Genomic DNA, 23,198 nt, shown 5'->3' on the forward strand with positions numbered 1-23,198 from the left:
CAATCAGATAGGCTCTGCTCTCTGTAGGGTTATATCATCTGGCTTGTTGAGCTCCTCTCTCACTATACATGCCTGAGTGTTCTGTCTCCAATGTGCCGCCGCTGGTGGATACAGTGGTGTGCACAGTGGAAGATACAGAAGCTTTGGCATTTCAGCGGCCCCCTCACTGTGCCTCTGTGATAGTTCACAGGGCCACTGGGACAGCCTCAGCTGTTTCACTGTCAGGACTGGTGGATGCTCGAGTAATTATACTTTAGTGTCGACCACAGTAATTAATTTTGGGTCACATTAGGAACACTGGACCACAGGAAAAACCAATGATTGGTTGAAAATAGTCCTGCAAAGACAACAATATGAACATTTGTTCTAGTTCATAACAGCTGACAAACCAGGCTGACAATAATTTTGTCATTCCCTTTAAGAAGCCATGATGATCCTTTGTCTCTCTCCTTGGATTAACTTTGTGATGTATTGAGAGCATATTTTGGGATATTACTGCTTGGACAACACCTGCTGGATTTTGTCCACAGCCCTCATAGCCACTCCTACCCTTTGTCTGACTTAGAAAAGAAGCATCAATTCTTTTCCAATCTGATTCTCTGCCACTTCCCATCTTCATAAAACTAATTGAAAGTAATGAAAATGATAGGTCACACAAAAAAAACACTTTCATATTACTTTTTTTTGCAAGCCAAGGCCTGACGCATCATTAGAACGTCATGCTCCTTAGTTTAAATACTCAAAGTACAGGAGAATTAAAGCAGTCGTCATTGGATTTAAGATAATATTTCATGGGGTCTACTTTTGCATTAAAGTGTTCCCCTTTGCTGTATTTCTCACCGCCGTGTTTTATTTCTTTGGTGGTCTGGCCTGATATCCCTCCTGTGGAGCTTTTTTAAGGCTGTCAGCTGTCACTGTGTTGTCATCCTGCCATGTGTTTTGTGAGCCATCCAGCCAGGCATGCCAGTCATATACAGAGATCAGAGAGGCTCATGGTGCAATCCATGACACCCTAGCACCCTGGATAGATGGAGAGACGAACATCACCACATTGTACTGTCCAACAATTAATGATTTTCTCAAATTAGGTTAGGAGTGATTTTGGACGTCTGAAAATACTTTCATGGAGTATTTGACAGATAAGACAAACTTCTTTTTGATGTGACATAGTCTGTCTGTAACTGGAGTTAAATGGGATTTTTATAACCTTTTTTCCAGGGCCGTGACACAAACAACGCCAGACATTTTAACCTTGTATTTTTTACACTGATTTCTTCTCTCATGAGTAACTAGCCATTACTGACTAAACGTTTTATATTTTTTATAATGCTTGCGTCTTTTATATGTCAATTCAACAACCAGAAGGGGGGGAAAAAAAGAAAATCCCACTGTAGTTTTTTTTGAGGTTGCAGAAAAATGTATGTTGAAAAAAAAATGACTGTTAAACCCTGATGACATACAGTTGTTATTGAAACAACCCTTGGTATTTCCAGAGTTCCCATCATGCACCAGAGTATGTGGCCCTCTTACTTAGTTTAAAGAGACCTGACATTTGATATCATTAGGTGACCATTGTCTGCTGATGGCTATGTATGCATTATTGATGTACTGTTGAGTTCACAAGTCTTCAGATTCAGATTCAGATGTCTTGATTTGTCACCGAAGGCCAATTTAAGGCGCATGTGAGCAGCACGAAGTGATAAACAAGATACTTTTAAAGAGAACAAAACATAATATATACAAAAACTATGCTATAAATGTTTGAAACGTTTCAAACTCTCCATAGAGGATGTAAACATGGCTGCGTGAATAAAGTGAAATCTGAACACAGTCTCTGCTTTTGTGACAGCTCTGCTCGTGTGTGATCCATTCTGCAACTGAGCTTATATCATTTTTGTAACAGCAAAAACATCCAACAGTTTTTACAGTTCAGTCAAACTGTGTCGGAGCACAGATAAAAGTGTTGTTTGAACAGCTCGTTGTAGGAGAGACAGCAGTGAGAGGATCCCCATGACAAAAACCAGAGCACACGGATGATTTCATTGTTAATGTCTAGACTGGAATTTCTCACTTCCTCCTCAGTAATTAAAAGTATCAGGGAGGGATAACATTAGTGTCAGTCCATCTGAGCCAAACCTTATCTCTTGCCGTGCTTCACCCGAATCAGACTCGTCATACATTATGTGATGAGGTCGAGCAAAAATCTTGGTGCGATGACTGCTTAAAGTCACAGAGTGCAGTGCTTGTTAAAGTTTACCACAGATGTGACCTTATTTTAATTAAAAAAGGAAAAAAAGTGTGTGTGGTGCCACCAAGTCAGGACAGGTAATCTTATATTTAATATGACTGTCTTTAGTGGATGAACCTCTAGCCTTGCTATGTAGCATGCTGCCGTCATCAGTAACTGTACCCGCTTTCTGACTTTCATTATAATTAGATTTAGAACATAAAAATAATGGATGGGGTGTCTTCCCTCAGCTGCTTGTCCACATTAAATTCAATGCCCTCGTCCTTTTAGCCAGGGTTTTTGCTGTCTTCCCCCCAGCCAAGTGAGTCTATCAGAGCTTCTTGTTCCAAGTCAAATCCACTTTTAACACGAAAATGTTTATCAGTCTCTGAGACTTAGTTTTCTGTCGCTTGGAAAAGCGTTTGCAGTTGCAGCATTAAAAGCTGAAAGTTGATAATAAAAATGTCCAGATTCCAGGTTTAAAAGCAGTGCGCGGGAGCAGCTGTAGCCCTGTAATTGACATTCCCTCCTCAAATTTTAGTGCCGGACAAATTTAGCATGGGTCTCAGTTCATAGCCACGGCTCAGTATAGCTCCAGGTTTAGTGCTGACTCAGAAATACCGTCTTGTCCTGACACTACACCAACACAGACACTCAAAGAGGCCTCTGTTTGCTTGCCAGGGTGTACCGCTCTTGTTATAAACTCAGATGGGAGAGGTTACAGGGGTCCTGCATCCTCTCAGTACTGTGGCTCAAACATCAGACATGGATGTAACAGAAAAACCAGGAGCATTTGGATCACTGGAACTCCTTCCCTGCTGCATTCATTTATTGTTCGGCTTATGTATTGTCTGTACTCTGCGTGGCTTGTTTCTATTACTCATCAATAAATTTGATTTCTCAACAGAAAAGGCTCAAATGCTGTTTCAAAGTTATCTACAAACTACCAGACATAAAAATCGGGATATTGATTCTCAGTTCATTTTGAGCTCAAGACACAATGTGTTTATAGGAGCAACAGGTATGAAAACTGTGTCTCACATTCTGCATGTGAACATGATGTGAATAAAGCAGGATGTTGATGACTTGAACAATGAAAGAGCAAAACACGAGCAATTTCCAATATTCATGCCTTGTGTTGGTTCTTTAAAAATGTATTTTTCATTAGTCTAAAATTACAGGCTACTGGAATCAGCCTGCAAATTTATTAACCCCCCCCCCGTTGATTCATTCTGCAAATTTACGAAGATGACCTCCGTGTCCTTAACGGTAGTTTACCCTTGAATGTAGTAACAGATGTTTGAGCTTATATGAAGTAATAAATGACTTTCCAATGCTTTGCTGCATTCCATGTACATTGGAAGGTGGAGTTGGAAATGACACCATGCCTGAGAGGAGCTTTGTGTGCAAGTTGGAAAACCAAAGGACAAGTTCATCAGGGCCAAGGAACGTGACTGGAAACTGGCAGGTTAGACATGTTGGCAACACCAGGTGATGACAACACATCACATGATACTAGTCCACAGAGGAAAGTTGGACAGTAATGTGCATGAATGGTTAAATGATGAGTGGTGAATTGATGCTGGGCTTCCCAGCTTGTGGGGTTTTAGCTGGAATTACCTTCTTGGAACTTGGATTCCCACTTCAAATGGAAAGAACTACAACGTCTTCTAATCAGGTATAACATTATGACCAACTGCCTAATATTGTGAAGGTCTCCTTTGTGCCTCCGAAACAGTTCTGACTCATCAGAGAATGGACATTTTTGTGCGCGTGTCTGTGTCAGGCCGCATCCTGGTGGGGATGGCTGCTGCCATGAAGGAGTGTCATTGCTATGGGGTGGGTGTGCCTGGTCTGGTCTAGGTGGGTGGTACATGTCTAAGTAACATCCACACCAATGCCAGGTCCAAAAGAAAGAAGGATGGTCAATTTTATTACTTCATAATGTTATGCCTGATCAACATTTTTAAAATCCTACCCCGTGTAAAACATGCATACCTTTCTGTCTGTGCTCACTGAAATAACCACAAGATATTTAAATACATTGAAATGCTTTAATTTCAGTGAATACAAAAAATAGTTTTATCGAGGCCAGATAAATATCTTTTATATTGTACCTTATCGCTTTTGTCTACCATAGCGACGTCCTAATTTATTTCTGTTAAGGGAGTTAATAACATACGGACCACTTCAATTACTTCATTGAATTGCGTCACAACATCTGGATGGTGACAGACATATTGAAATGTTCTTATACCACACGGATCTTTCGTAGAGTCTTAAAAGGACAAGGGGAAATAAAGCCCACCCATAAAAAAAACAGTGACTTCATAACACACAGCAAAGCAGTTGACAGGCTCGCATCCCCGGTCTGTCGTAGTTTAGAAGCACTGCGGTACATGCCCATGGAATGCAGTACAAAAATGTGTTCATATCTATATTATATACTTTAACAGTGTATACTGATAGTACATTTGAAGCACATTTTCTCGACTGGCGGACAGTTCCTCTGTCACCCCCAAAAAGGCCTTACATGTTGCAGAGAGAAGGGTAAAGGGGTTTGAGTTGTTTCAGCACTTAGAGGAACAGCACGTTAGCAAGTGGGACAACAAATGGTAAAAAAAACCCCACAGACATGAACCTATATTTCCAAACAACAGCTTGTCCAGTACCTTCTGTTAACCACTGAGGTGAAGCTGTCACTCAAGCAGACAGGACATTGTATGGGCTACTGACTAAGGCACTAATAATTACACTACAGACTTGACTTATAAGCAGTGACCCCTCCCACCCTCCCTCCCTCTTCCTTTATTTTCTCACACACACGGGACACAATGCCAGAAAACCCCTGTAAATTCAACTCTAAAAAATAAAAACTCAAAAGTGACTGTCTTTAGCTGTTGGCTCGTTGGAGTCTGAGTAACTCTGCTATGAAGCACAAAGCCATGCATTTTCACAGCAGGACCTAGTCTTACAATATACTGTGATTTAATAATGTAACAGCCCATAGAGTAAGACAGGGGAACAAAACGCATTACAATCAAACTCGGTAAAGAAAAGGGTCTATTGCAGCACGTAGCATGTTCAGTAAAAGTCGCACAGAGCACCCGTTAAAGGGGAACGAACAACTGCAGTGATTAGCGCTGCAGTCCCTTCACTTTCAGTTCACTCCTTTTAAACTTTTAGCCGTTAGATTTGCAGGAATCAGCTTATTGCCAAGTTATTTTCAGATTTTCTAAAAGTTGCAACTTCCTGGATTTCCAAAACTGGAGGTCGACTGACGCAAACCAATCCCTGGTAGTGACTGACTTTTCTGTACGGCTGGAGAGGAAAGTATCAACAAAAAGACCAAAGAACATCCGCTGGGAGTAGAAACCATGAGACAAAACACCTGCGCAGAAGTGGCACTGCACAGGATCCAACTGGTCCGAGGTATTCTTTCCAGTCATTCTTAATTTTGCACGATGCAGGAGCCAAACGACCAGCGAGGTTTACCAGACAACCACTCTATACTGAAAGTAAAACCAGCACCGAATTACATTACATTACAACCTCACCTCCTGGACTTCAAGTTTGCACGGTGTGAGGAGAAACCAATACTGCCCCCTAAAGCACCTTCAATCTTATTGCATCATGATCAAACTTTATACTGTATGCAAGTCTCCAATACCTGAAATTATTAAAAAGTAGCAAAAAAAAAAAAGAAAATATTTTAAAGATTGTAAAGATATCCGATATCTTGCCTTGAAGCTATCCAAGCCTCCGCTAACGGCAGCAATTAACAGAGACTATTTCTGCCCCTGGGAAAAGATGTCCCTCTTCTAAAAATACTCGGGAGTAATAAATATTCCTTCTATGGTAATGCATTGTCCTGTGTAGAAAAGCATTCACATGGTGACATGATGTCTCATGTCGAGGTCTCTGACAGAGCACGCAGAATTCTTTGCATCGTCTCAAGAGGACATTTTGCATGTAAAGCCCACAAATATCTGCACAAATGGCTAAAAAGACATGAGATGTTCATATGACCGTCAGTGTCGACGAGTCCCCAAAATGGATTTGCATTATTGAAATTCACACAATGGTCCAAGAAACACCAATATGCAAAATTTCTTTCTTCATATGAGGGTTCACTGGTCACTGATCTAAAGTCAAGACACGCCACAGTGATTTACATGATTCAGACAGACATTAAGGTGCCAGACTGGAGCATAAAGGCCTACATTCATACCAAATCAGAGTACCGAGCTGAAGTGTGTCCGCTCTCAGAGTGACGCTGCAGTTAAACGGCTATTTGACACGAACAGCAGCACAATCAATTTTTCATTTTATGCACTAGAGCTTCAACGTGTTAAAAGAAAGAAAAGAGAGAAAAAAAAAAAAGGTAGCTTACAGGCAAACATGAGAGCATATGAGCTGTGCTGTTTGTCTGAAGCACGTCACATTCTGGTTTAGATTACATCTGCTGAAGTAGTTAGGCTTATACACAGGGACATGAAGAGGCTCTTCAGTCAAAACACCACAGTCCTTTTCATTTCTAATTTCAGGAAGTAGTCAGTTCCACGCAGTAGTATTTCAAACTTGCTAGTAGTTGAAGACTTTCCAAATGATGTGGTCAGCGGTGTTCACTGCAGACCTGGGCTTTACTGGTTTGTTCAATCAGTCACAATATATCTGAAGTCACTGTTGGCCGCATACCTGTTCAGGTGCACCATTAGAAAGACACAAAGTTGAACACAAACACAGACGTGTCATTCATGCCGGTTTAAGAATGTGCAGCATCGTCGGTTAGTTGTCGTCCTCTCGTAGTTCGCTTGGTAGGAACTTGTACTGCTGCTGCCTGATCTGAGCCAGCTTCTTTCTGGCTTCTTCCAGCTCTCTCTCCTTCCTCAGCATCTCTTCCTGGGCTGCGATGATCTAGACAGACGCAAAGGAAATCTTTTACTTTACAGCATTTAACATCGTGCCCCAAGGTCGCTTTAAAACAAATTAAAAACCTGTTTGTCATCTCTCACCGTTTCCTATATCGCTGATTTGTCTGTGTGTTCATTTGTGTTCATCTCTCTGCCTGAGCATGTTAATGTGAGAATGCACTTGTCCTTAACTTCAATTCCCACTACTCTAGAGTTAGAGCATTTGTCACTGGACAGTGCGAAGAGACAGCAGGATCTATGAGCTGATCTAGAAGCCGAGGGTATTTCAAAAGTCGGTCAATATTTTCAACGGCATTAAATCAACTGCACAAAATGGCAGCGCACACTCGTGTGTGACAAAGACAACTCAAGAATATGAGGACAGACATTTTATTTCTTGATATAATTAGGTGCTATAAGTAGATCTAAAAAGTGGTTATTGATCATAGAGCCAAGTAGATCTAATTATCCAATACTTAATCAATCAATCCTGAATTAAGAAATAAATACCGTAAAAAAGTTGAAAATAACACCTACACCTTATTATAGATCATACCTGAGCTATTCCACCAACAAACTTGGTCTTGACCACCACGTTGTCTTCATCTGACTTGTCAAATGCTGCCTTCTGGGCCGCTCGCACCAGGTTGTCTGATGCCTTCTTCACTGCATTCCCAGCAATCTGTAGAATAAAGATTAACAGCAGAAAGTGGGAGAAAATGTATTTATTTTATAAAAAATAACAGAAGTGACAGTACAGAATGTACTTAGAGTATCATCAGTAAAAGTACTTTTAGGGTGTGTTCACATCTGCAAGTTTTGGTTTAATTAAAACTGCTGTTATTGCGGTTTATTCAAACCCTTCTGCGTCTAGGTGCGCACCAAAGACTCATAGGTGGTTTAGTCTTCTGCATCAATTTGACGTCGTAGCTACAGCGACAGCGCAGACCCTACACAGACCCTACGTGCACCTCCCCAGAAATGTTACTATGGGCTGCAGCGACGTAGACCGCGCGAGCTGTGACTGGTCCGCTTGGTAGTCGCGCGTTTCCGCTTTAGTATTTCCAGCTGCTTCTCCATCTTCACAATTTTCGAATTGATTGTTTTGTATCAATAAAGATGGAACACATGGAGGAAAGGTTAAATGAGGAGGTTTGGAGATACAGACAGAAGAAACAGTATGACTCGTCTTCAGCAAAATTTCAGCGAATGTTTCAGTCGCCATTGTTGAAAGTGAAGCAGGAAGTAGAAACAAAACCCGACTGGCAAAAAGACACAATGCCGACTAGCGTTCGGGTGGTGTTTTTACAGGGCTAGCCTATGTCTATGTCCCGCAGGAGTGTAAATGAACCTTGAAGGCTTTCTCTCACAAAGGATAAGTTTATAAAAGCTGCCCAATCAGATTGTAACCATATCCATAGTTTTTTTTATATTGGTCGATATTAAGCTTAGCAAACCAGGACTTTTCCAGACAAAATGTACCGTATTATTTTCTGCTTTGGCGAGCACCAAATGACATTATTACATTATATTAGATGACGTGAGCATTAAGTAGTGTAACAGCAGCGTAAAATCAAAATAACCCACCAGTACAAGTAGCTCAAAGATGGAAAAGAACCATGCCATTTAATGTGATTTAATAATGCAAATGTGATTAGTTATATTTCCTAATGAAAAACAGCAAGAATATTACCCAATTAACTGAACGCCCATAAACAAGCTGGAGCGAAAAGCTAGTAAATATGAACACTGCTCCTTTTCACGTTATCTAGAAGGATTGTAAAAGGAACTGAATGATATTCTACCTGCAGTCTCCTCATGGCCTCAGAGTCCTGGTCGGCCTTCACCTTACACGCCACCAGCAGCTGGGCAGTGGAGGCCGCCACCTGTTTGGCTGAAGAGATGAGCTTCTCTTCGCTGGCGTGGCCTTGCACCGAGGCGTTGGCCGCCTCGCATAGGTTGCTGGTCGCGGCCGCCACCATACGGGCCTGTAAGCAAAAATTTCAAGCGAAAAAAGTGAATGTCTGGGGCGGGGGGCAAACAAATTGTGCATCAGATTGCAACACTTCACCGCAACACTTACAGCAGAGATGAGCCCCTGGGACCACTGCCCGTCGTCCACAGCATTGGCAGGGATGGAGCCCACTTTTCCCTGAGCCACCAGCTCTCTCTGGGCAGCGGAGGCCGATTTGACTAAAGCACTGGTGGCTGCAGCGATGGACTTGGCTGCCTCCAGAATCTGCTCCTCAAAGTTTAGCGTCTCATCAGCCTGCTGAGGGGAAGAGGAACATTTAGTCACATGGCAAAAAGCCTTTCACCAAGGCAGAATTTGATTCTGAAATATCAAGTAAAATGACTGTTAAAATGACCATTAAATATGACCTGGTCTTCTCAAACTGTAGCATTTATAAGTCACAAAATGAGATTTATTCAAATCACATTCCACCATGAATCAAACTCAATATTTTGTAGACACATTTCTGTTTATGATGGAAAACGTTTCATTTATTGGCACATATAGCGACTAAGAGACACAAAGAACAACTTCGAAAAGCTTCACAAACATCTCTTCAAACTGCAACAGCTGATAAGTAGCCATCCAGAGGTCACAGACAAGACCGAAACAAGACCGTATCAGACATCCAGTCACACTCCTGTACACGCCTGCTTAAACGCACACAAACACATTCACGCCACAAGTCTGTAGACAGAGCGGGACACTGTAGGAATATGTTTGATATATAGTTGGGACTGAATAACAACCTAATATATCAAACATATCAGACAGAGCCCTGCAGAGAAGGCCTCCGGTGGTGGGGGCAGGCAGGGAAATACGAGGAGGGAGGGCGGGGGGGGTTAACTGGGCGCTAGAGGACACAGACTGGGACAGGCTTAAGCTAGAACTGGCACAGATGGTCGGATGGGTGGAGGAGGAGGAAGAGGAGGAGGGGAACACAGTATGGGATACGACTGACAATAATATTATGCAGGGGAGGTTGGGTTTAAGGGAGTTTTCCACTTCAACAATGAGGAAAGCAACAGAGACAGCTCAAAGGTTAAACTTAGATGGGCGTGAATGTCCAATGAACTGACACAAAGATCTTAGATTGTTATAGGAAGTTCAAATCTGGTTAACTTTGGTTAAGCTGCAAGAAGACAAGACAAAATACAGAGAGCTATTTATATAAATGTCACAATGCAAGACGTCTCATTTTGTTGATATTAAAAGTCACAAATAATACAGTCTGCATAGTGGATGTTTCCAGACAGGCACAGAGCGCTGATAAGGGTTAAGTTATCACTACAAAGGAAATCTGTATCAACCACAGGTGTGGTAACCTCCGTGATATCGGATCAAAATAAAAGTATATACAAATATATAGAACTTGAGAGTACTTTACAAATACTGTATATACACCAATCAGCCACAACATTAAAACCACCAACCGCCAAAGTGAATAAAAACGTAATGGTCTTCTGGGATACATGGGTCCTGGCATTTATTTAGATCTTACATTAATATGACCAACACCTGACAAAAAAATCACTTGCTGCCTAATATATACCACCTAGTGACAGGTGCCATGACACCAGATATTCAGAGCCATTCATTTGACTAGTGATTATGACCTAATCATAATGTTATGGTTGGTCTGACCCTTGGGTCCTATGGGTTGAGGGGAGGGGCCTCTGTGGATCAGACTTGTTCCAGTGCATCCCACAGATACTTGATCAGTTTGGGATCTAGTGAATTTGGAGGCCAGGTCAACACCTTGTGTTGTTTTTCAAGTTTGTGTGTCTGTGTCAGGCTGCATCCTGCTGGGGATGGCTGCTGCCATGAAGGAGTGTCATTGCTATGGGGTGGGGGTGCCTGGTCTGCTCTAGGTGGGTGGTACATGTCTAAGTAACATCCACACGAATGAATGCTAGATCCAAAAGTTTCTCAGCAGAACACTGAATTGTCACAAGATGGTTAATATTATTCACTTCTCCGTCACAATGTTGTGGCTGATTGGTGTCTACTGGTACTTTTATAGGATCAAGACTCTGATGGAATCCTGATTTTAAAAATGTTTGGGCTAATGACACACTGTTCAACAAGATAACTAAGTACATTTATATATCATAAGCATACTCACTTTAAGTTTCTTCTATGACACTAAATTTCACCAAGAAATCACATTTACCTCCAATGCACTTATCCGACAGCAGTAATTACTAGATTTCTCATCTCATTTTCTTTGATGATAAGTTTAGGAATTCAATATAAAACCACCACTTCAAAGAAATGCTAAATCCTCTTGTGAGAGGTTAGCAGCTCTAACAGAGAAATGTTCTCCACTAAGTATTCAATATTTAATTAATTACAAATTTATGCAGCAGAACTAGTATTTCCTGTCCAAATTACCATCTCACAAGACTCATGTTGTGTGACTTTGCAGGAGACCCTAATCCTAGGTTGAAAACCACTGAACTGTGTAAGTAAAGTGTTTCAACCAGATGAAACAATTAAATCTTACTTACATACTGATTCATTAATATTACCAAGCACTATTGCATTGGCATACAGAATAATCAGCCCAATTCCTCAATAAACATCACCAACTCACATTACAAGGAGGATCATTTCTATAAATAAAACTTAAGTTTTATTTATTTTTTTGAATACAGGACTTGTAGCATTTCTGTCAATATATCAAGCGTTTAATAAAATTGTGTTTGATGAGACATAACTTCCTGGTCCTAAGTGTTTCATAATGAACCTTTCTTCTTTAGGCTTAACGCCTTAAAGCTTTTAAGTGATAACAAGGCAAACCACTGCTACAGCTCAATAGCTCTTTTCAGAACAACACAGAGGAGACATCATTACCTCTCCACTCAGTTATCCATCACCCAGTCACCCACCTTTGGCTTCGCTCTGGGCTTCAGCTGCTCCAGCTTCTTAGCTGCTGCTTCGATGGACGCCGCTGCTCCGAGCAGCTCGGTTTCCGCAATCACGGTCGGATCCTCGGGATCCACCCACTCTGAACCTGAGGCGCGCAGGCACACACGTTATAAACATTTGACTGCGAAAAAGAGGATCTCAGCAATAACTCACAAACTGGTGTGTTAACAGAACGTGCCTCGCACTGCAAAGAAAACAACAACACAGTGAGCACACAGAAAAAAAGGAAAAAAAAAAATAGTGCTGTGTATCTTCATGTCCCATGCATAGCTGATGAAATACCACAAACTGCCATTCACTGCAGTGAAGATGGAGTGATTTATTTGAAATGAGAGGTGGCACATAAAACAAAGCGATGGAGTGGTGGATGGAGCTGACTATGTACTGGAGAAGCCTGAGAGCAGCTGGATTTGATGAGAATAAATAAATCAATGTTAAAGCTGAGGAGAGAAGGTGATGAACAGCTCACAGCTGGTGAAATAAGTCGCAGTACAGAAAACAACGCTAACTTACCTCCATCTGTGGCAAGAGAGGGAGGACAGGAATATTACCTTTGTTTGTTTGTCTAAAGGAACGTATCTGTTTCTCTGTTACATGGGAAATCACTAAAGCATTATATTACAGATGATCCGGCCTCCTACGGCGGGTTGTAACAAGTTGTAGGAAGCTTCACTAGTAAATAAAAGTTATACACGGCTGATATGAATATACTGCGTATAACACATGTTGTTAAAAGGGTTGTGTGCTGTAACGCGTGGTGGTGTAGTCACTGAGTGTGTGTATGAGTCATTACCTTTCATGGCCTCAGCCGTCTGGATGAGCTCTGTGACGGCTCCGGCCACTCGTTTGGAGCAAGCCGCCAGGTGCTGCTTCTGGTCTGCAGTCGGCCTCTGCAGCACCTACGCATAGACGCATCACACAGACAATGTTATACATGATGATTTATCATGAAAATCACACACCGCAGCTTCAAAGCAGTGTTAAGAAACAACATAATATAAAGTTAATAGCATAGGGTATTAAATCCATCTTAAACCATAATCAGTTTCATCTAAAACAAATATGTCTCTAAACATATCTGCTTGGACCTACCATCAGTACTTGTTCCAGTAGACCGATGTATCCAGTTGTGCACTCTGTCCCGTACATCAATGCCCTGTTCTTCACCTCCTCACTGACCTCTGGATGGTAGGCAGCTTGCTGAAAGACAGAAACACACCCAAATTCCATGTTTACATTTATTTCTATAGTTAAATATAAGTAGATACTCAAATCGCAAGTGGGTATTAAACATTGTGAATAAAAGACGAAAACTAAATCCAACTAAAGACATTATAGGAATGAGGAATGCACCTTGCAGGTGGTGAGCATGTCTGAAATGGCTTTGCGGCTGAGGTTAGCAGTATGGATGATGTCCTCCTGGCGGGCAGAGTTTCCCGCAGCCACTGCTTTTGCTGTTGCCATGGTGATGCCCTTAGTCATGCGAATGAACTCCTCAGGTGTGGTCGTCTTGTTGGGAGCATCCCTAGACTGAAAGACCTGTGGGCGACCAAGAACAGGCGGCGTGTTAACTTGATTCAGAGACAAACTGATGAAGAGTGTTTACCGTCAGCCCATTTTCACTCATTTACTAAACATATATCATGTCGTGTGGTCTTTTGGAAGCTGGTGACGCCAGGTTAGAAATGCCCAGCATCCGTTCATGCTCTTAGCCTTCCTCTCGTCCTCACCGCCATTTCCTGCTTAATGCACTCGATTGTGGCCTCCAGCGCTCTGGTGCCACGGGTAGCCTCGTCCTCCACGGCCTTGACTGTCTTCAGCAGCGACGTCACGTTGGTCACCATCACCTGGCAGAAAAAGTACAGAACACAGTGTTCATTCCCATTTTTAAAGAGCAACAGGGCAGAGGGTACTGAAACATTTGTTTTTATCACATAATCTCCAGATACATATACGTTAGGCCAACAACCCCACTGGAGAATTTATGTTTGATTTTTTAAATGACTAAGACTAGCATTAGGTGCAAGAGAATTTATGAATGGATAACATAACTGGTGAGGATTGACTGCTTAATGACTAATCTAGAAAACTAAATATGCCAAATAAAGACCCTTAACCACATCAGTGCACACAAGGCCTGAGGACACAGGAAATATAAGAATCTGGAATGTATTTCTATCATCAAGTACACATAATAAAATATTTCTAATGATCTCTAAGATGTAATTTTGATGTTATTACATGAGAATAATATCGACTGAATATGAAAAAGCCTCATTGAGTTAAAGCTGTAATACCTCCAACTGAAGGATAGGAGGCGCACAACACCCACAGCGGAAAACCTCTAGCCCTCATGACCTAATCTTAAAACCTTACAAATGGCATGCTAGACGTTTTTCCCCTTCCCCTTGGGTCCTAAAATTACACGAGAGCCATGTTTTTGTCATCTGAAAGACCCCATGACACTCCATGCTGTTGCTGACTGTGACTTTCGCTTTTTTTAAACTTCACAGCTCGAGGTGATAATGAGCAGCCACCAGTGCCATCAGTGAATTATGAACTGAAAAAATTTACACTCCATGTGTGTCGGAGCAGAAGACTCGGCTGATTTATCTCGGCTTGAAATATCCCAGTTTCCTGCCATCATCCTGGACTTCCTGGTCACTTAAACTACCGAGGCACCAGTCGATCATGTGAACAAGGTTCACTGATGGCAGGAGAGGCGTTGAAGCTGATTAATGGTCCTGCCTGAGGAAGAAGAGGACGCCTGCTATGCACCGATACAACATCCGTCAGTTCAGATCTATACTTCGCTGGCAGCCAGCTTCTATTCTTTTCAAAAATAAATTGCTAAAATTAAATATGTTTTCACATTTATAAATGTGAATCTCTTTTCAAGGCCATTAGAGGCTTTTAAATTTTATGACATAGTTTCTGATCGCCCCACCTTAGCAGCGCCCTTCAGCTGGTACATAGACGGATCATCTGCCGACTTGCCAGCGGCACACTTGGTGGCACTAATGAGCTCCGCCAGCGCCTTGGCCACATCTTTGACAGCATTTATCAGAACCACCTGGAAAAAAGGACAGATAAAAAGTGACTAATCACCAGGCAGTCAGGGAGAGAGACACAACGCTGTAAAGGTTACGGCCATTCACTGCTCATTCTTTCGTAATTTCTCCTGATAACAGGCGCACTGAAAACCTGGCCTAACCTGCGTCTCAGGGTCGTCAGAGCCGATGCTGGCAGCTCCCAGTTTGACCACATCCGTGAGCTGGGTAATGGTTTTGGCTGAAGACTGGGCGGCCTGAGCTAGCCTGTCCTGACCGGAAGCCGCGCCGGACACCAGCATCTTTGTGTCCTCCACCAGGGCTTTGGCCGTCTTCAAAATGTTTTCCCTGACAGAGAGAGAAGAGAAGAAGAGCAAGCATGCGGTGAAAAGAAAGACACAAGAAGAAGATGTGACAATTATAATCGACCGAGCATTCAAGTGCAAAACCACATCCCAGATAAAAGTGTTGGATATTCTTTCACTGGATAAAGGCGTCAGGATATAAATCTGTACACAGTGGCACACATCCCTTTCTATATCAGAGGCATTTCTTCATCAAAGCAAACACAAGCAGGATTAGTGAGGTTGTCTAACAAGTCAAGGCAGTTAATTGACAAGAGAAATTACAGGAAGTTTCTTCTTGATTTCTGGGGAAGCTGCGACGTACACTAATTTGAGATCAAGTGATTGTGTTGTCTTTCATCCTGCTCCGACACAGCTTCTCTACACTCGCTTTAATGATTGTTCAGAGAGATACAGTACAGTTTCAATCTACTGTCTCCTTGGATTCTTAGTTTTTGGTCACAGCATTGATGTTAAGTGACATGTCTTGTCTTGGATCATTAGATATACATCTCTTTGTACTGTGTTAATGCAGAAATAACCAGGATAACAGAATCAAACAATTAATACTTTTACAAACTACTCTCTGTGGCTTACAGAAAATATACAAAGTATACAGATGCTACTTTCTAAATCTTATGCTGTTTCTTTTAGCAATTAGAGATGTGACACTTCCTGCATCTTGCAAACCCTCTGGGTAATTTGTAGTTTCTCCAGACATTTCCTCCTCAGTCAGCACCTAATAGGTCATTCTGTCAGTCTGGGATGAAACATAACCGGAGGGCTGCTTTTAGACCCCAGTCGGGTCTTGCCCTCGCAGACTCCATGAAGTCCGGCACAAACACAATTCGATCTCTAACCTGTGGTCAGCGAAGGACTCGTCGTTCTCCGCGTTGAGCGTCCCGGCGGAGGCGAACATGATGGTGGTGTCCAGATCGGCGATGATGCCGGACACAGCGCTGGCTGCTGTGATGCACGCCTGAGTGCCCTTGTTGCCTGCCTGGAGGGCTGAGAGGACCAAGGACACCTGGGGAGACAGTCGGCAGACGTCACACCCTACAATTATGCAGGTGAGGGAGTGCTGATAACTTGACATGAGGCAGAGACTGGAGTTTTTTTCATATCTAAACCTGCTGAGAAGCTGCTGGTTTGAAGCCTTTTATTATTTGTTTGTATATTAAAACCTTAATTAGCAGTGGTACTATAATTTGGGCAGTTCATTTACACATGATTTCACCCTTATGGGTCAAAACAAAACAGAAAGAACCAACAGAGCGATGTGGATCATTTTAACAACCTACAGAATTTGTGATTTAAGCATTTCATGGGGAAAATATACTGTATATGCAACATTCAAAAACCCTAAACAGTAACCACTAGAATATTTAAACAGCATTACTGTCATCAAATGAGTATGTGTCAAACTGCTTTCAACCATTAGCTTTCCTAAAAGAAGTCCAAGTGGAAGTAGAAATTTCCCGATAGACCAGAAAAGGCTGAAGGAAAAGACTGAATCTAAACTGTCACAATGTGAAGCTATTAAGAGAACACTAAACAGTCAGTGTGTATAATAATAGACTTGACAGAAAAACTTCCAGAGTGACATGGCTTTGGGTTAAAGTATGGAGCAAGTCAAATAATGTTTTTAGCTTCAGTAGACGACAAAGCAATTCTTCTAATGAACACTGCAGGTGATGAAATGCACAACATGGTTAAAAATAAATAAACTGCTTTTGTTAAAATCAAAATGCAGCAACGTTCCAACTTTAATGTCAGGATAGTACCTTCTCTGTGACTGCGCGGGCACATTCAATGAGCTCTCGCTTGGTGAAGCCATCAGACGGGATGATCTGCAGAGCTCCAGCCTTCTGCACCAGGAAGATGCAGCCGTGACCGAGCTCCTGCACTCTGGTCTTGATCTGGAAACCGATCTGTATAAAGAGCAATTAGAAATTGTGAAAAATAAAGTTGCATCTTATGAACGGACACGTGCACTACATGCATGCGGCTGTAAGGGTTGATGTGCAATAGAAAAACGTGATCTGCCACACCGGTGCAGCAGAGCAGCTTAATGGGTACGACTGCGCTCGGGTGTCTTCCTCACCTCTTCTGGCTCAGCTGTGTATGCAGCCAGTCGCCCCTGAACGGCCAGCTGGCTGTAGTCCACGGTCACCTGTGAGGCCAAGGCTCCCAGCTCATCCGGACACGTCACCGATTTAGTCATCTGACGGATAAACAGATAACTGAACTTCAGCCCAAGACAAATCACAGGTTTACTTGAATCACTGTTAGCAAACTTTGCTGGATTCTTGGTGAAAATGTACACACATTAAAGAAAACAAATAGTCTTCATAAACATGGTGAATTTATCTTGAAACTCTGGACTGAACAGTTAGCACTTTTAGGAAGTAAAGACATGTTGAGAAACAAAAATCAACCTTTAGCATCAACCACGGTTGTATGTGCTGCAATCTCTGATAAACCACATATGAAAGCTCTGATTTATCCTTAAAGTGGCAATTTCACATTTTACATTTAAATAAATAAACAAATTAAGCAACTCTCCATTGACACTAGATGACTTAACACAATATTGACTGAGCCTTTGAGCCCCTGTGCAAAGTATTTAAACATTTATACTTTTACATGATCGTGGTTGTCTGTTCCCAGAAGTAACGCAGCATCAAGCTACTGCTACAAATAGATATAGAGTACGGATATGAATAAGTCATCAGACAATAGCTGATGGGTTTGTAATACAAACTGAACATATCCTACTAATGCAGTATGTTTGTCAGTGAGCTCGGTACTTACTGCTAACATTACAAAAAGGTGTCTACAAAAAAGGACAAAAAGAGTAAGTTCCATTCAGTTCTAAACGACTGGTGGGGAGATGGGGTTTAACAAGAACCCTCAGTGGGTCTGTAATGACCATATACTTACCTGTAATTGGAGGAATTTGTTTTGATACTGTTTTCTTTCCCCAGTACAGAACAGGACAGCTGTTATTTTTGTCAGCAGATAAGAAATGAAATATACCAGGGAGTAATGGAAGAAGAAGGAGCAGCCATATTAAGCTGTTAGCTGAAGACAACAGGCTGCAAAAACCTCCAACCTTTCTGTTCCTTTTTTTAAATTTTTTTTTTTTAACAAGAATAGTTTGTTTTGCTTCCTGCATTATTTTCGTACCCGTACTATTTACCTTTAGTAAAACCAACCAGGACTGAATTGTTCAAAAAGCTACTTTAACAGGAAGTAATACATTTGATGTATTTGACGATTCAGTTGGTTTTACTAATCTAATCAATGAAAACACATTCACAAGTCACAATCGCGTTTCTGAAAACGTTATTTTTTTTAAAGGCTTACCATTTCCTGAGCAGTGACAGCAATAGCCTTCGAGTATTTCACCATACTGGTCTGATAATCCACGAACGAGCCCTCCGGTTCAGGTGGCGTACCTTCATCCAGCTGAGGAAAAGCGTACACAAAGATAAAGTGTCACTGCGTTTTTCACCGCAGGCATGATTTGTTTGTCCTTCACTCACCAACGTCTTCAAACATGAAGACAATCAATCACTCGGCTCGTGAGCCGCTGTGACATATTAAATCTAATCCACCCTTCAATTTAACCAATTCTTCCAGGTGTGCAGGAATCGAATTGATCTGCAAACCAGCATTAATGCAATTTCATATTCAAATAAACCCTCTGTACGGATGATAAACACTCATTATAATTTATCCACCAAATCCACTCTGTAATTACAGCTTTAAAAGGCATCAACTACAAAAACATTCCATCACCTGCTTTGCAGCGCAAACACTGCGCTTCTGGTGTTTCTGCTAAATTAGACAGTGTTCAACGCACGTGAGCGAGTGTCATGGGAAGGAGATGAGAGATGACGCCATGTGGGAAAATCACGCAGGCACTGAAATTCATCCACAACATCACAAGTACATGGTGTTCACTCCCCCCGTGGCGCGAAATAACACCCTAGACTGTGCCGTCTTAGTGACTCTGAGATCATCAGGAGCCTTTTAAATCACCTCTGCTCAGCCCTCGGTGGAGAGTGACCATTATGCCGATGGATTATCTAAGAGGATTATCCCCATTTAATCAAGTACGCCGGGTGACACACAGACAAAACAAACACCTACACACCCAGCAAGCAGGACTAAAATGAACCATTTTCATTAATTATTCATGACATGTTGCACTAAGTCGATGCAAAGACGCTGCTGTTCCCTCTGTTGAACCAACGCATCTGAGGCACTTTTTCACCTCTGCATATTTCACACTCAGGAGGGTGAGGAGGGATGTAATTAGCTGATGCTATTCTCTGTCTGTACCTGAGATAAAAGGCTTCTTTTTTTTTTTTGTTGCTTCGCACCTTTGCCAGTAGTTTGACTGGAGTTTAATTGGAAAGATAGTCCAAATTGCCTGACACTGGTTGAGAATGGCCAATGCTGACGGTCAGTTTCCCCTCTCCATCGGTGGCTTGTGTTTGTGTTAGGAAACTGTATGGTCGTAATCAAGATATTACACACAACAACAGGAAATCATGGGCCAAAAAGGAAACTCTTAATTAGAAAATGATGGTTACTTGTCTGAACCCTGGAACATACTAAGGAAAAGATTAAGAACAGTTGCTTTCCCTGCCAATTCCCCTGCACTTACTATCAGCCTTCAACCACTCTTTTTCTTTACGGCATTTTGGCTTTTGCCAATAGGGCCCAACTCAAACCAAAGATATCAGGACTTTATACTAAAATAGAAAGGTGTAAAACATTGTCTCACGCCACACATTGTAGTTGGGCTCGATCTTTCTGGCCGTTTCTGACTGCTGGGAGTGATGGATGGAGAGGGATAAATGTGAGGACCTCTTGGCTCAACAGAGGGTCTTGAATAATTTTTTCCGGCGCCGTTTTATTTATATAAACGCCAATCAAAACGCTCTCAAGGGGCTTTAGAAAGCCCAGAGCCCGAAACCCTTATCATCTTAAGATAAACTTGATCGCGTTATCAGATTTGCAGCCGTAATATTTGTGACGCAAAAGAAGACGGAATAGAAATGTCAAACAACAACCAGCTGGCGTCGAGCTGGTTCAATGCTGCTGCAAGAAAGACCAAATAAACAAGAGTAGAATGGGCTCATCTAAATAAGACACCTGTCCCGAATATCCTTCAGCTGAGTAGACAACAGCTGTAGTTGGGTATGTGGTCAAAATGGCTTTCTTCTGAAAGTCAGCCACCAAGGCAGAGACCCAGAATGAGGGACTATTTATTTTATTCTGCCTGTCCTGAGAACACCTCAGAGACCCGCAGGGAAAGATGGACAACACGTAAGAGGAAAGGATGTATTGACTACTGTGGTGAGCTACTGATAAGGAAGAGAAACAGTGGAGTGTGTGTAGCTGTGATATTCGAGACCCAGAGAGTGGGGATTCATTAGGGCAACAGTAAGGCCAAGTAAAAAGTGTATAGACACTACACTCAGTCTTCTGATCATCACAGTTTACTGCGCAGCAAAGCATCCCAAAGCAAGACACTGTACCCACCTTGGCCATGGCCTCTGCGATGGACTCCACCATTCCTCCCACCATTCCCACCTCACTGGCGGCCTCATTCAGCGTCACCATAATGTCATCCACCGCCTCCTTCATGAGCTGAGCCGCCTCTGCTATGGCGTCATGGGTATGCGAGGCCTGTGAGGGGCGACGCAGCACAAGCACACGTGAAACACTCGCACATGTATGCCATACGTGCATAAAAATCACCGTACACAGTCGATCATCGTCACTGAGGCACTAAAACGGCTCAGATCATCAGGATTGAATATTGCACAAAACGATCTTGCCTTTGGATTTCCTCCACCCTCCTTGGCAGCGTAGAGCATCTGCAGGGCTGACTCAGCCAGAGTCTTAGTTTGGTCCAGGAAAGTCATCTGCTGCTGGTGGTCCTTCAGCTTGGACGCCACGCCCACAGAGGCCTTGATAAGTGGCTCGAAGTAGCCAGCCAGTTGGGTCACCTGAGGTAAACAGGTTTTAGATGTGCTTCTGTGCTGTAGCCTACATATAACTGAATATATGGGATTATTACCACAGTATTACTTCTGTTAGTTATCCCCAAGCCTAACAAAGTAATATTCAGTATTCCAGTCACTGAATCCTGCTGCCAAAACTTTGTGGCTCCACAGTTATAGTATAAAAGTAATTAACTCCCTGCCCTATATATACCTTGTGTCCTAGTTGGGAAGCTTCGCCTCTGGCTGCAGTGGAAACGGGGTCAATTAAGTGGCCGATTTCCTGCACGGTGGACGTCAGCTGCTCTTGTAGAGCCTGAAGAGAGGAAATAAAAAGAAATGAGCTTTTGTGTTGCTTTTTATTGGAGACGGAGGTGCGTTCAAAGAAGTCCGCAGGGACCTGCTAAAAAGCACTGAAGAAAATGAAACCGAACGATACTGGCCCTAAGCTGCACTAGCTTCTTATGTGTAGGCTTAAACTTTTCGTAGTTCAGCATGCCTGGTGCAGGAGTCAAAACCTGTTATGACCACTTGTATTAAAATATACTTATCTCAGGGTACAAGGATCCAAAGGTTTACTGCAGGACTACTATTAGAATGAGCAAATCATAATACTGGTCTGACATGTAAAACTGGCAGCGGGAAAGAAAAGGAAAAGCTCAGGGAAGTAGAAAAACTAACCAGACAAAAATGCAAAAGGAAAAGATACCAGTGGTTGTCCACGGAAGATGTTCAGATATTTTGTGATGGTTGCTTACCTCCAGTGAGATGTCATCCCTGCTGGGTAAGTTCTGGCTGACGGCTGCCAGAGAGGCCTGCTCAATGTCCCGGATACATTTGTTGATGTTATCAATTGAAGAGTCGCACTCCCGCTGGCCTGGAGCCTTGTCCCTGAGAATAAAAAAAAAAAACGAGGGCAGGAAAAGAGGAGAAACAGAAAGCATTAAAATAGTTGGAGACAAAGGTGAGCGATGAAGAGAGGAAACATTACACAAGGGAAGAGACGAGAAGAAGAGCAAATGTTAACATAGCTAACTCTTATCAAAACAGAGGAGAGATCCGGGACGTCTTTTTAACATATTTTCCTCATCTCACTGCTGCTCAGGTTGCATCTGCTGAAATGTGGCCTGTGGGGTCTGCTCACTGCACAAGGAGATCAAGCTGGGCAGCCAGATTAGCTTTGAAACCCCCCGAGTTGTCTGGGGCTCCGGCCTCGAGGGCTGAATAAGTTTTAAGACTTCAAATTTCCATGCATGGCCGCACACTGAAAGTAGAACTAAATGAAACCTCCTCTTTGCATGTAATGAGACCAACATAGCTATAAGGGCGGCATTTGCAGGATGGAGTGTATTGCTATTTGTATTCCTTGGCACTGCAGAATATCACAGAGTTCTATTAACGAGCGGGCCCAACTCCCAGCACTGAATTTGCAGTCTAAAAGGAAGACTGTGATAAGGCATCAGAACTGAAAGAGACGCTAAGCTGGCTGCGTGTGAATGCTAATGTGCAGATGTTCTGAGCTGAAGAGGAACCTTAACATTCAGAGCATTTGAGGCTGGGAACCGGCCCCTCGTGGGCATCCGTTTGGTTCTGATCAGGGTCAGGTACAAAAAGTGTGAAAGAGGTGATTAAAAATGGAAACTGCAGAGGTGCATGTATCACCCGAAGGGTTCAACGGTTCAAGTGTTTTATAGAG

The 23,198-nt window shown here is 42.4% G+C and overlaps 1 protein-coding gene across 1 annotated transcript in view; it reads right to left on the reverse strand.

The window, feature by feature from the left end:
* Nucleotides 1–5,033: 5,033 nt before the first annotated feature.
* LOC311485484 (talin-2) overlaps nt 5,034–23,198 on the reverse strand; it is a 47,481-nt gene continuing 29,316 nt past the window's right edge. The window contains exons 38-56 of the mRNA XM_084540908.1: nt 22,261–22,393; nt 21,717–21,818; nt 21,338–21,508; nt 21,039–21,185; nt 18,849–18,950; nt 17,584–17,703; nt 17,264–17,410; nt 16,340–16,506; nt 15,300–15,483; nt 15,033–15,158; nt 13,816–13,932; nt 13,439–13,624; nt 13,178–13,285; nt 12,879–12,984; nt 12,046–12,170; nt 9,224–9,412; nt 8,946–9,128; nt 7,697–7,822; nt 5,034–7,144 (exon numbers count right to left, since the gene is read on the reverse strand). Coding sequence (XP_084397034.1) covers nt 7,016–7,144; nt 7,697–7,822; nt 8,946–9,128; nt 9,224–9,412; nt 12,046–12,170; nt 12,879–12,984; nt 13,178–13,285; nt 13,439–13,624; nt 13,816–13,932; nt 15,033–15,158; nt 15,300–15,483; nt 16,340–16,506; nt 17,264–17,410; nt 17,584–17,703; nt 18,849–18,950; nt 21,039–21,185; nt 21,338–21,508; nt 21,717–21,818; nt 22,261–22,393 — 2,668 coding nt within the window. The 3' untranslated portion in view covers nt 5,034–7,015. The remainder of the gene's footprint in view (nt 7,145–7,696; nt 7,823–8,945; nt 9,129–9,223; nt 9,413–12,045; nt 12,171–12,878; nt 12,985–13,177; nt 13,286–13,438; nt 13,625–13,815; nt 13,933–15,032; nt 15,159–15,299; nt 15,484–16,339; nt 16,507–17,263; nt 17,411–17,583; nt 17,704–18,848; nt 18,951–21,038; nt 21,186–21,337; nt 21,509–21,716; nt 21,819–22,260; nt 22,394–23,198) is intronic.

The sequence above is a fragment of the Chelon labrosus genome (genome assembly GCF_963514085.1).
Source record: "Chelon labrosus genome assembly, chromosome: 3".
Lineage (NCBI taxonomy): Eukaryota > Metazoa > Chordata > Actinopteri > Mugiliformes > Mugilidae > Chelon > Chelon labrosus.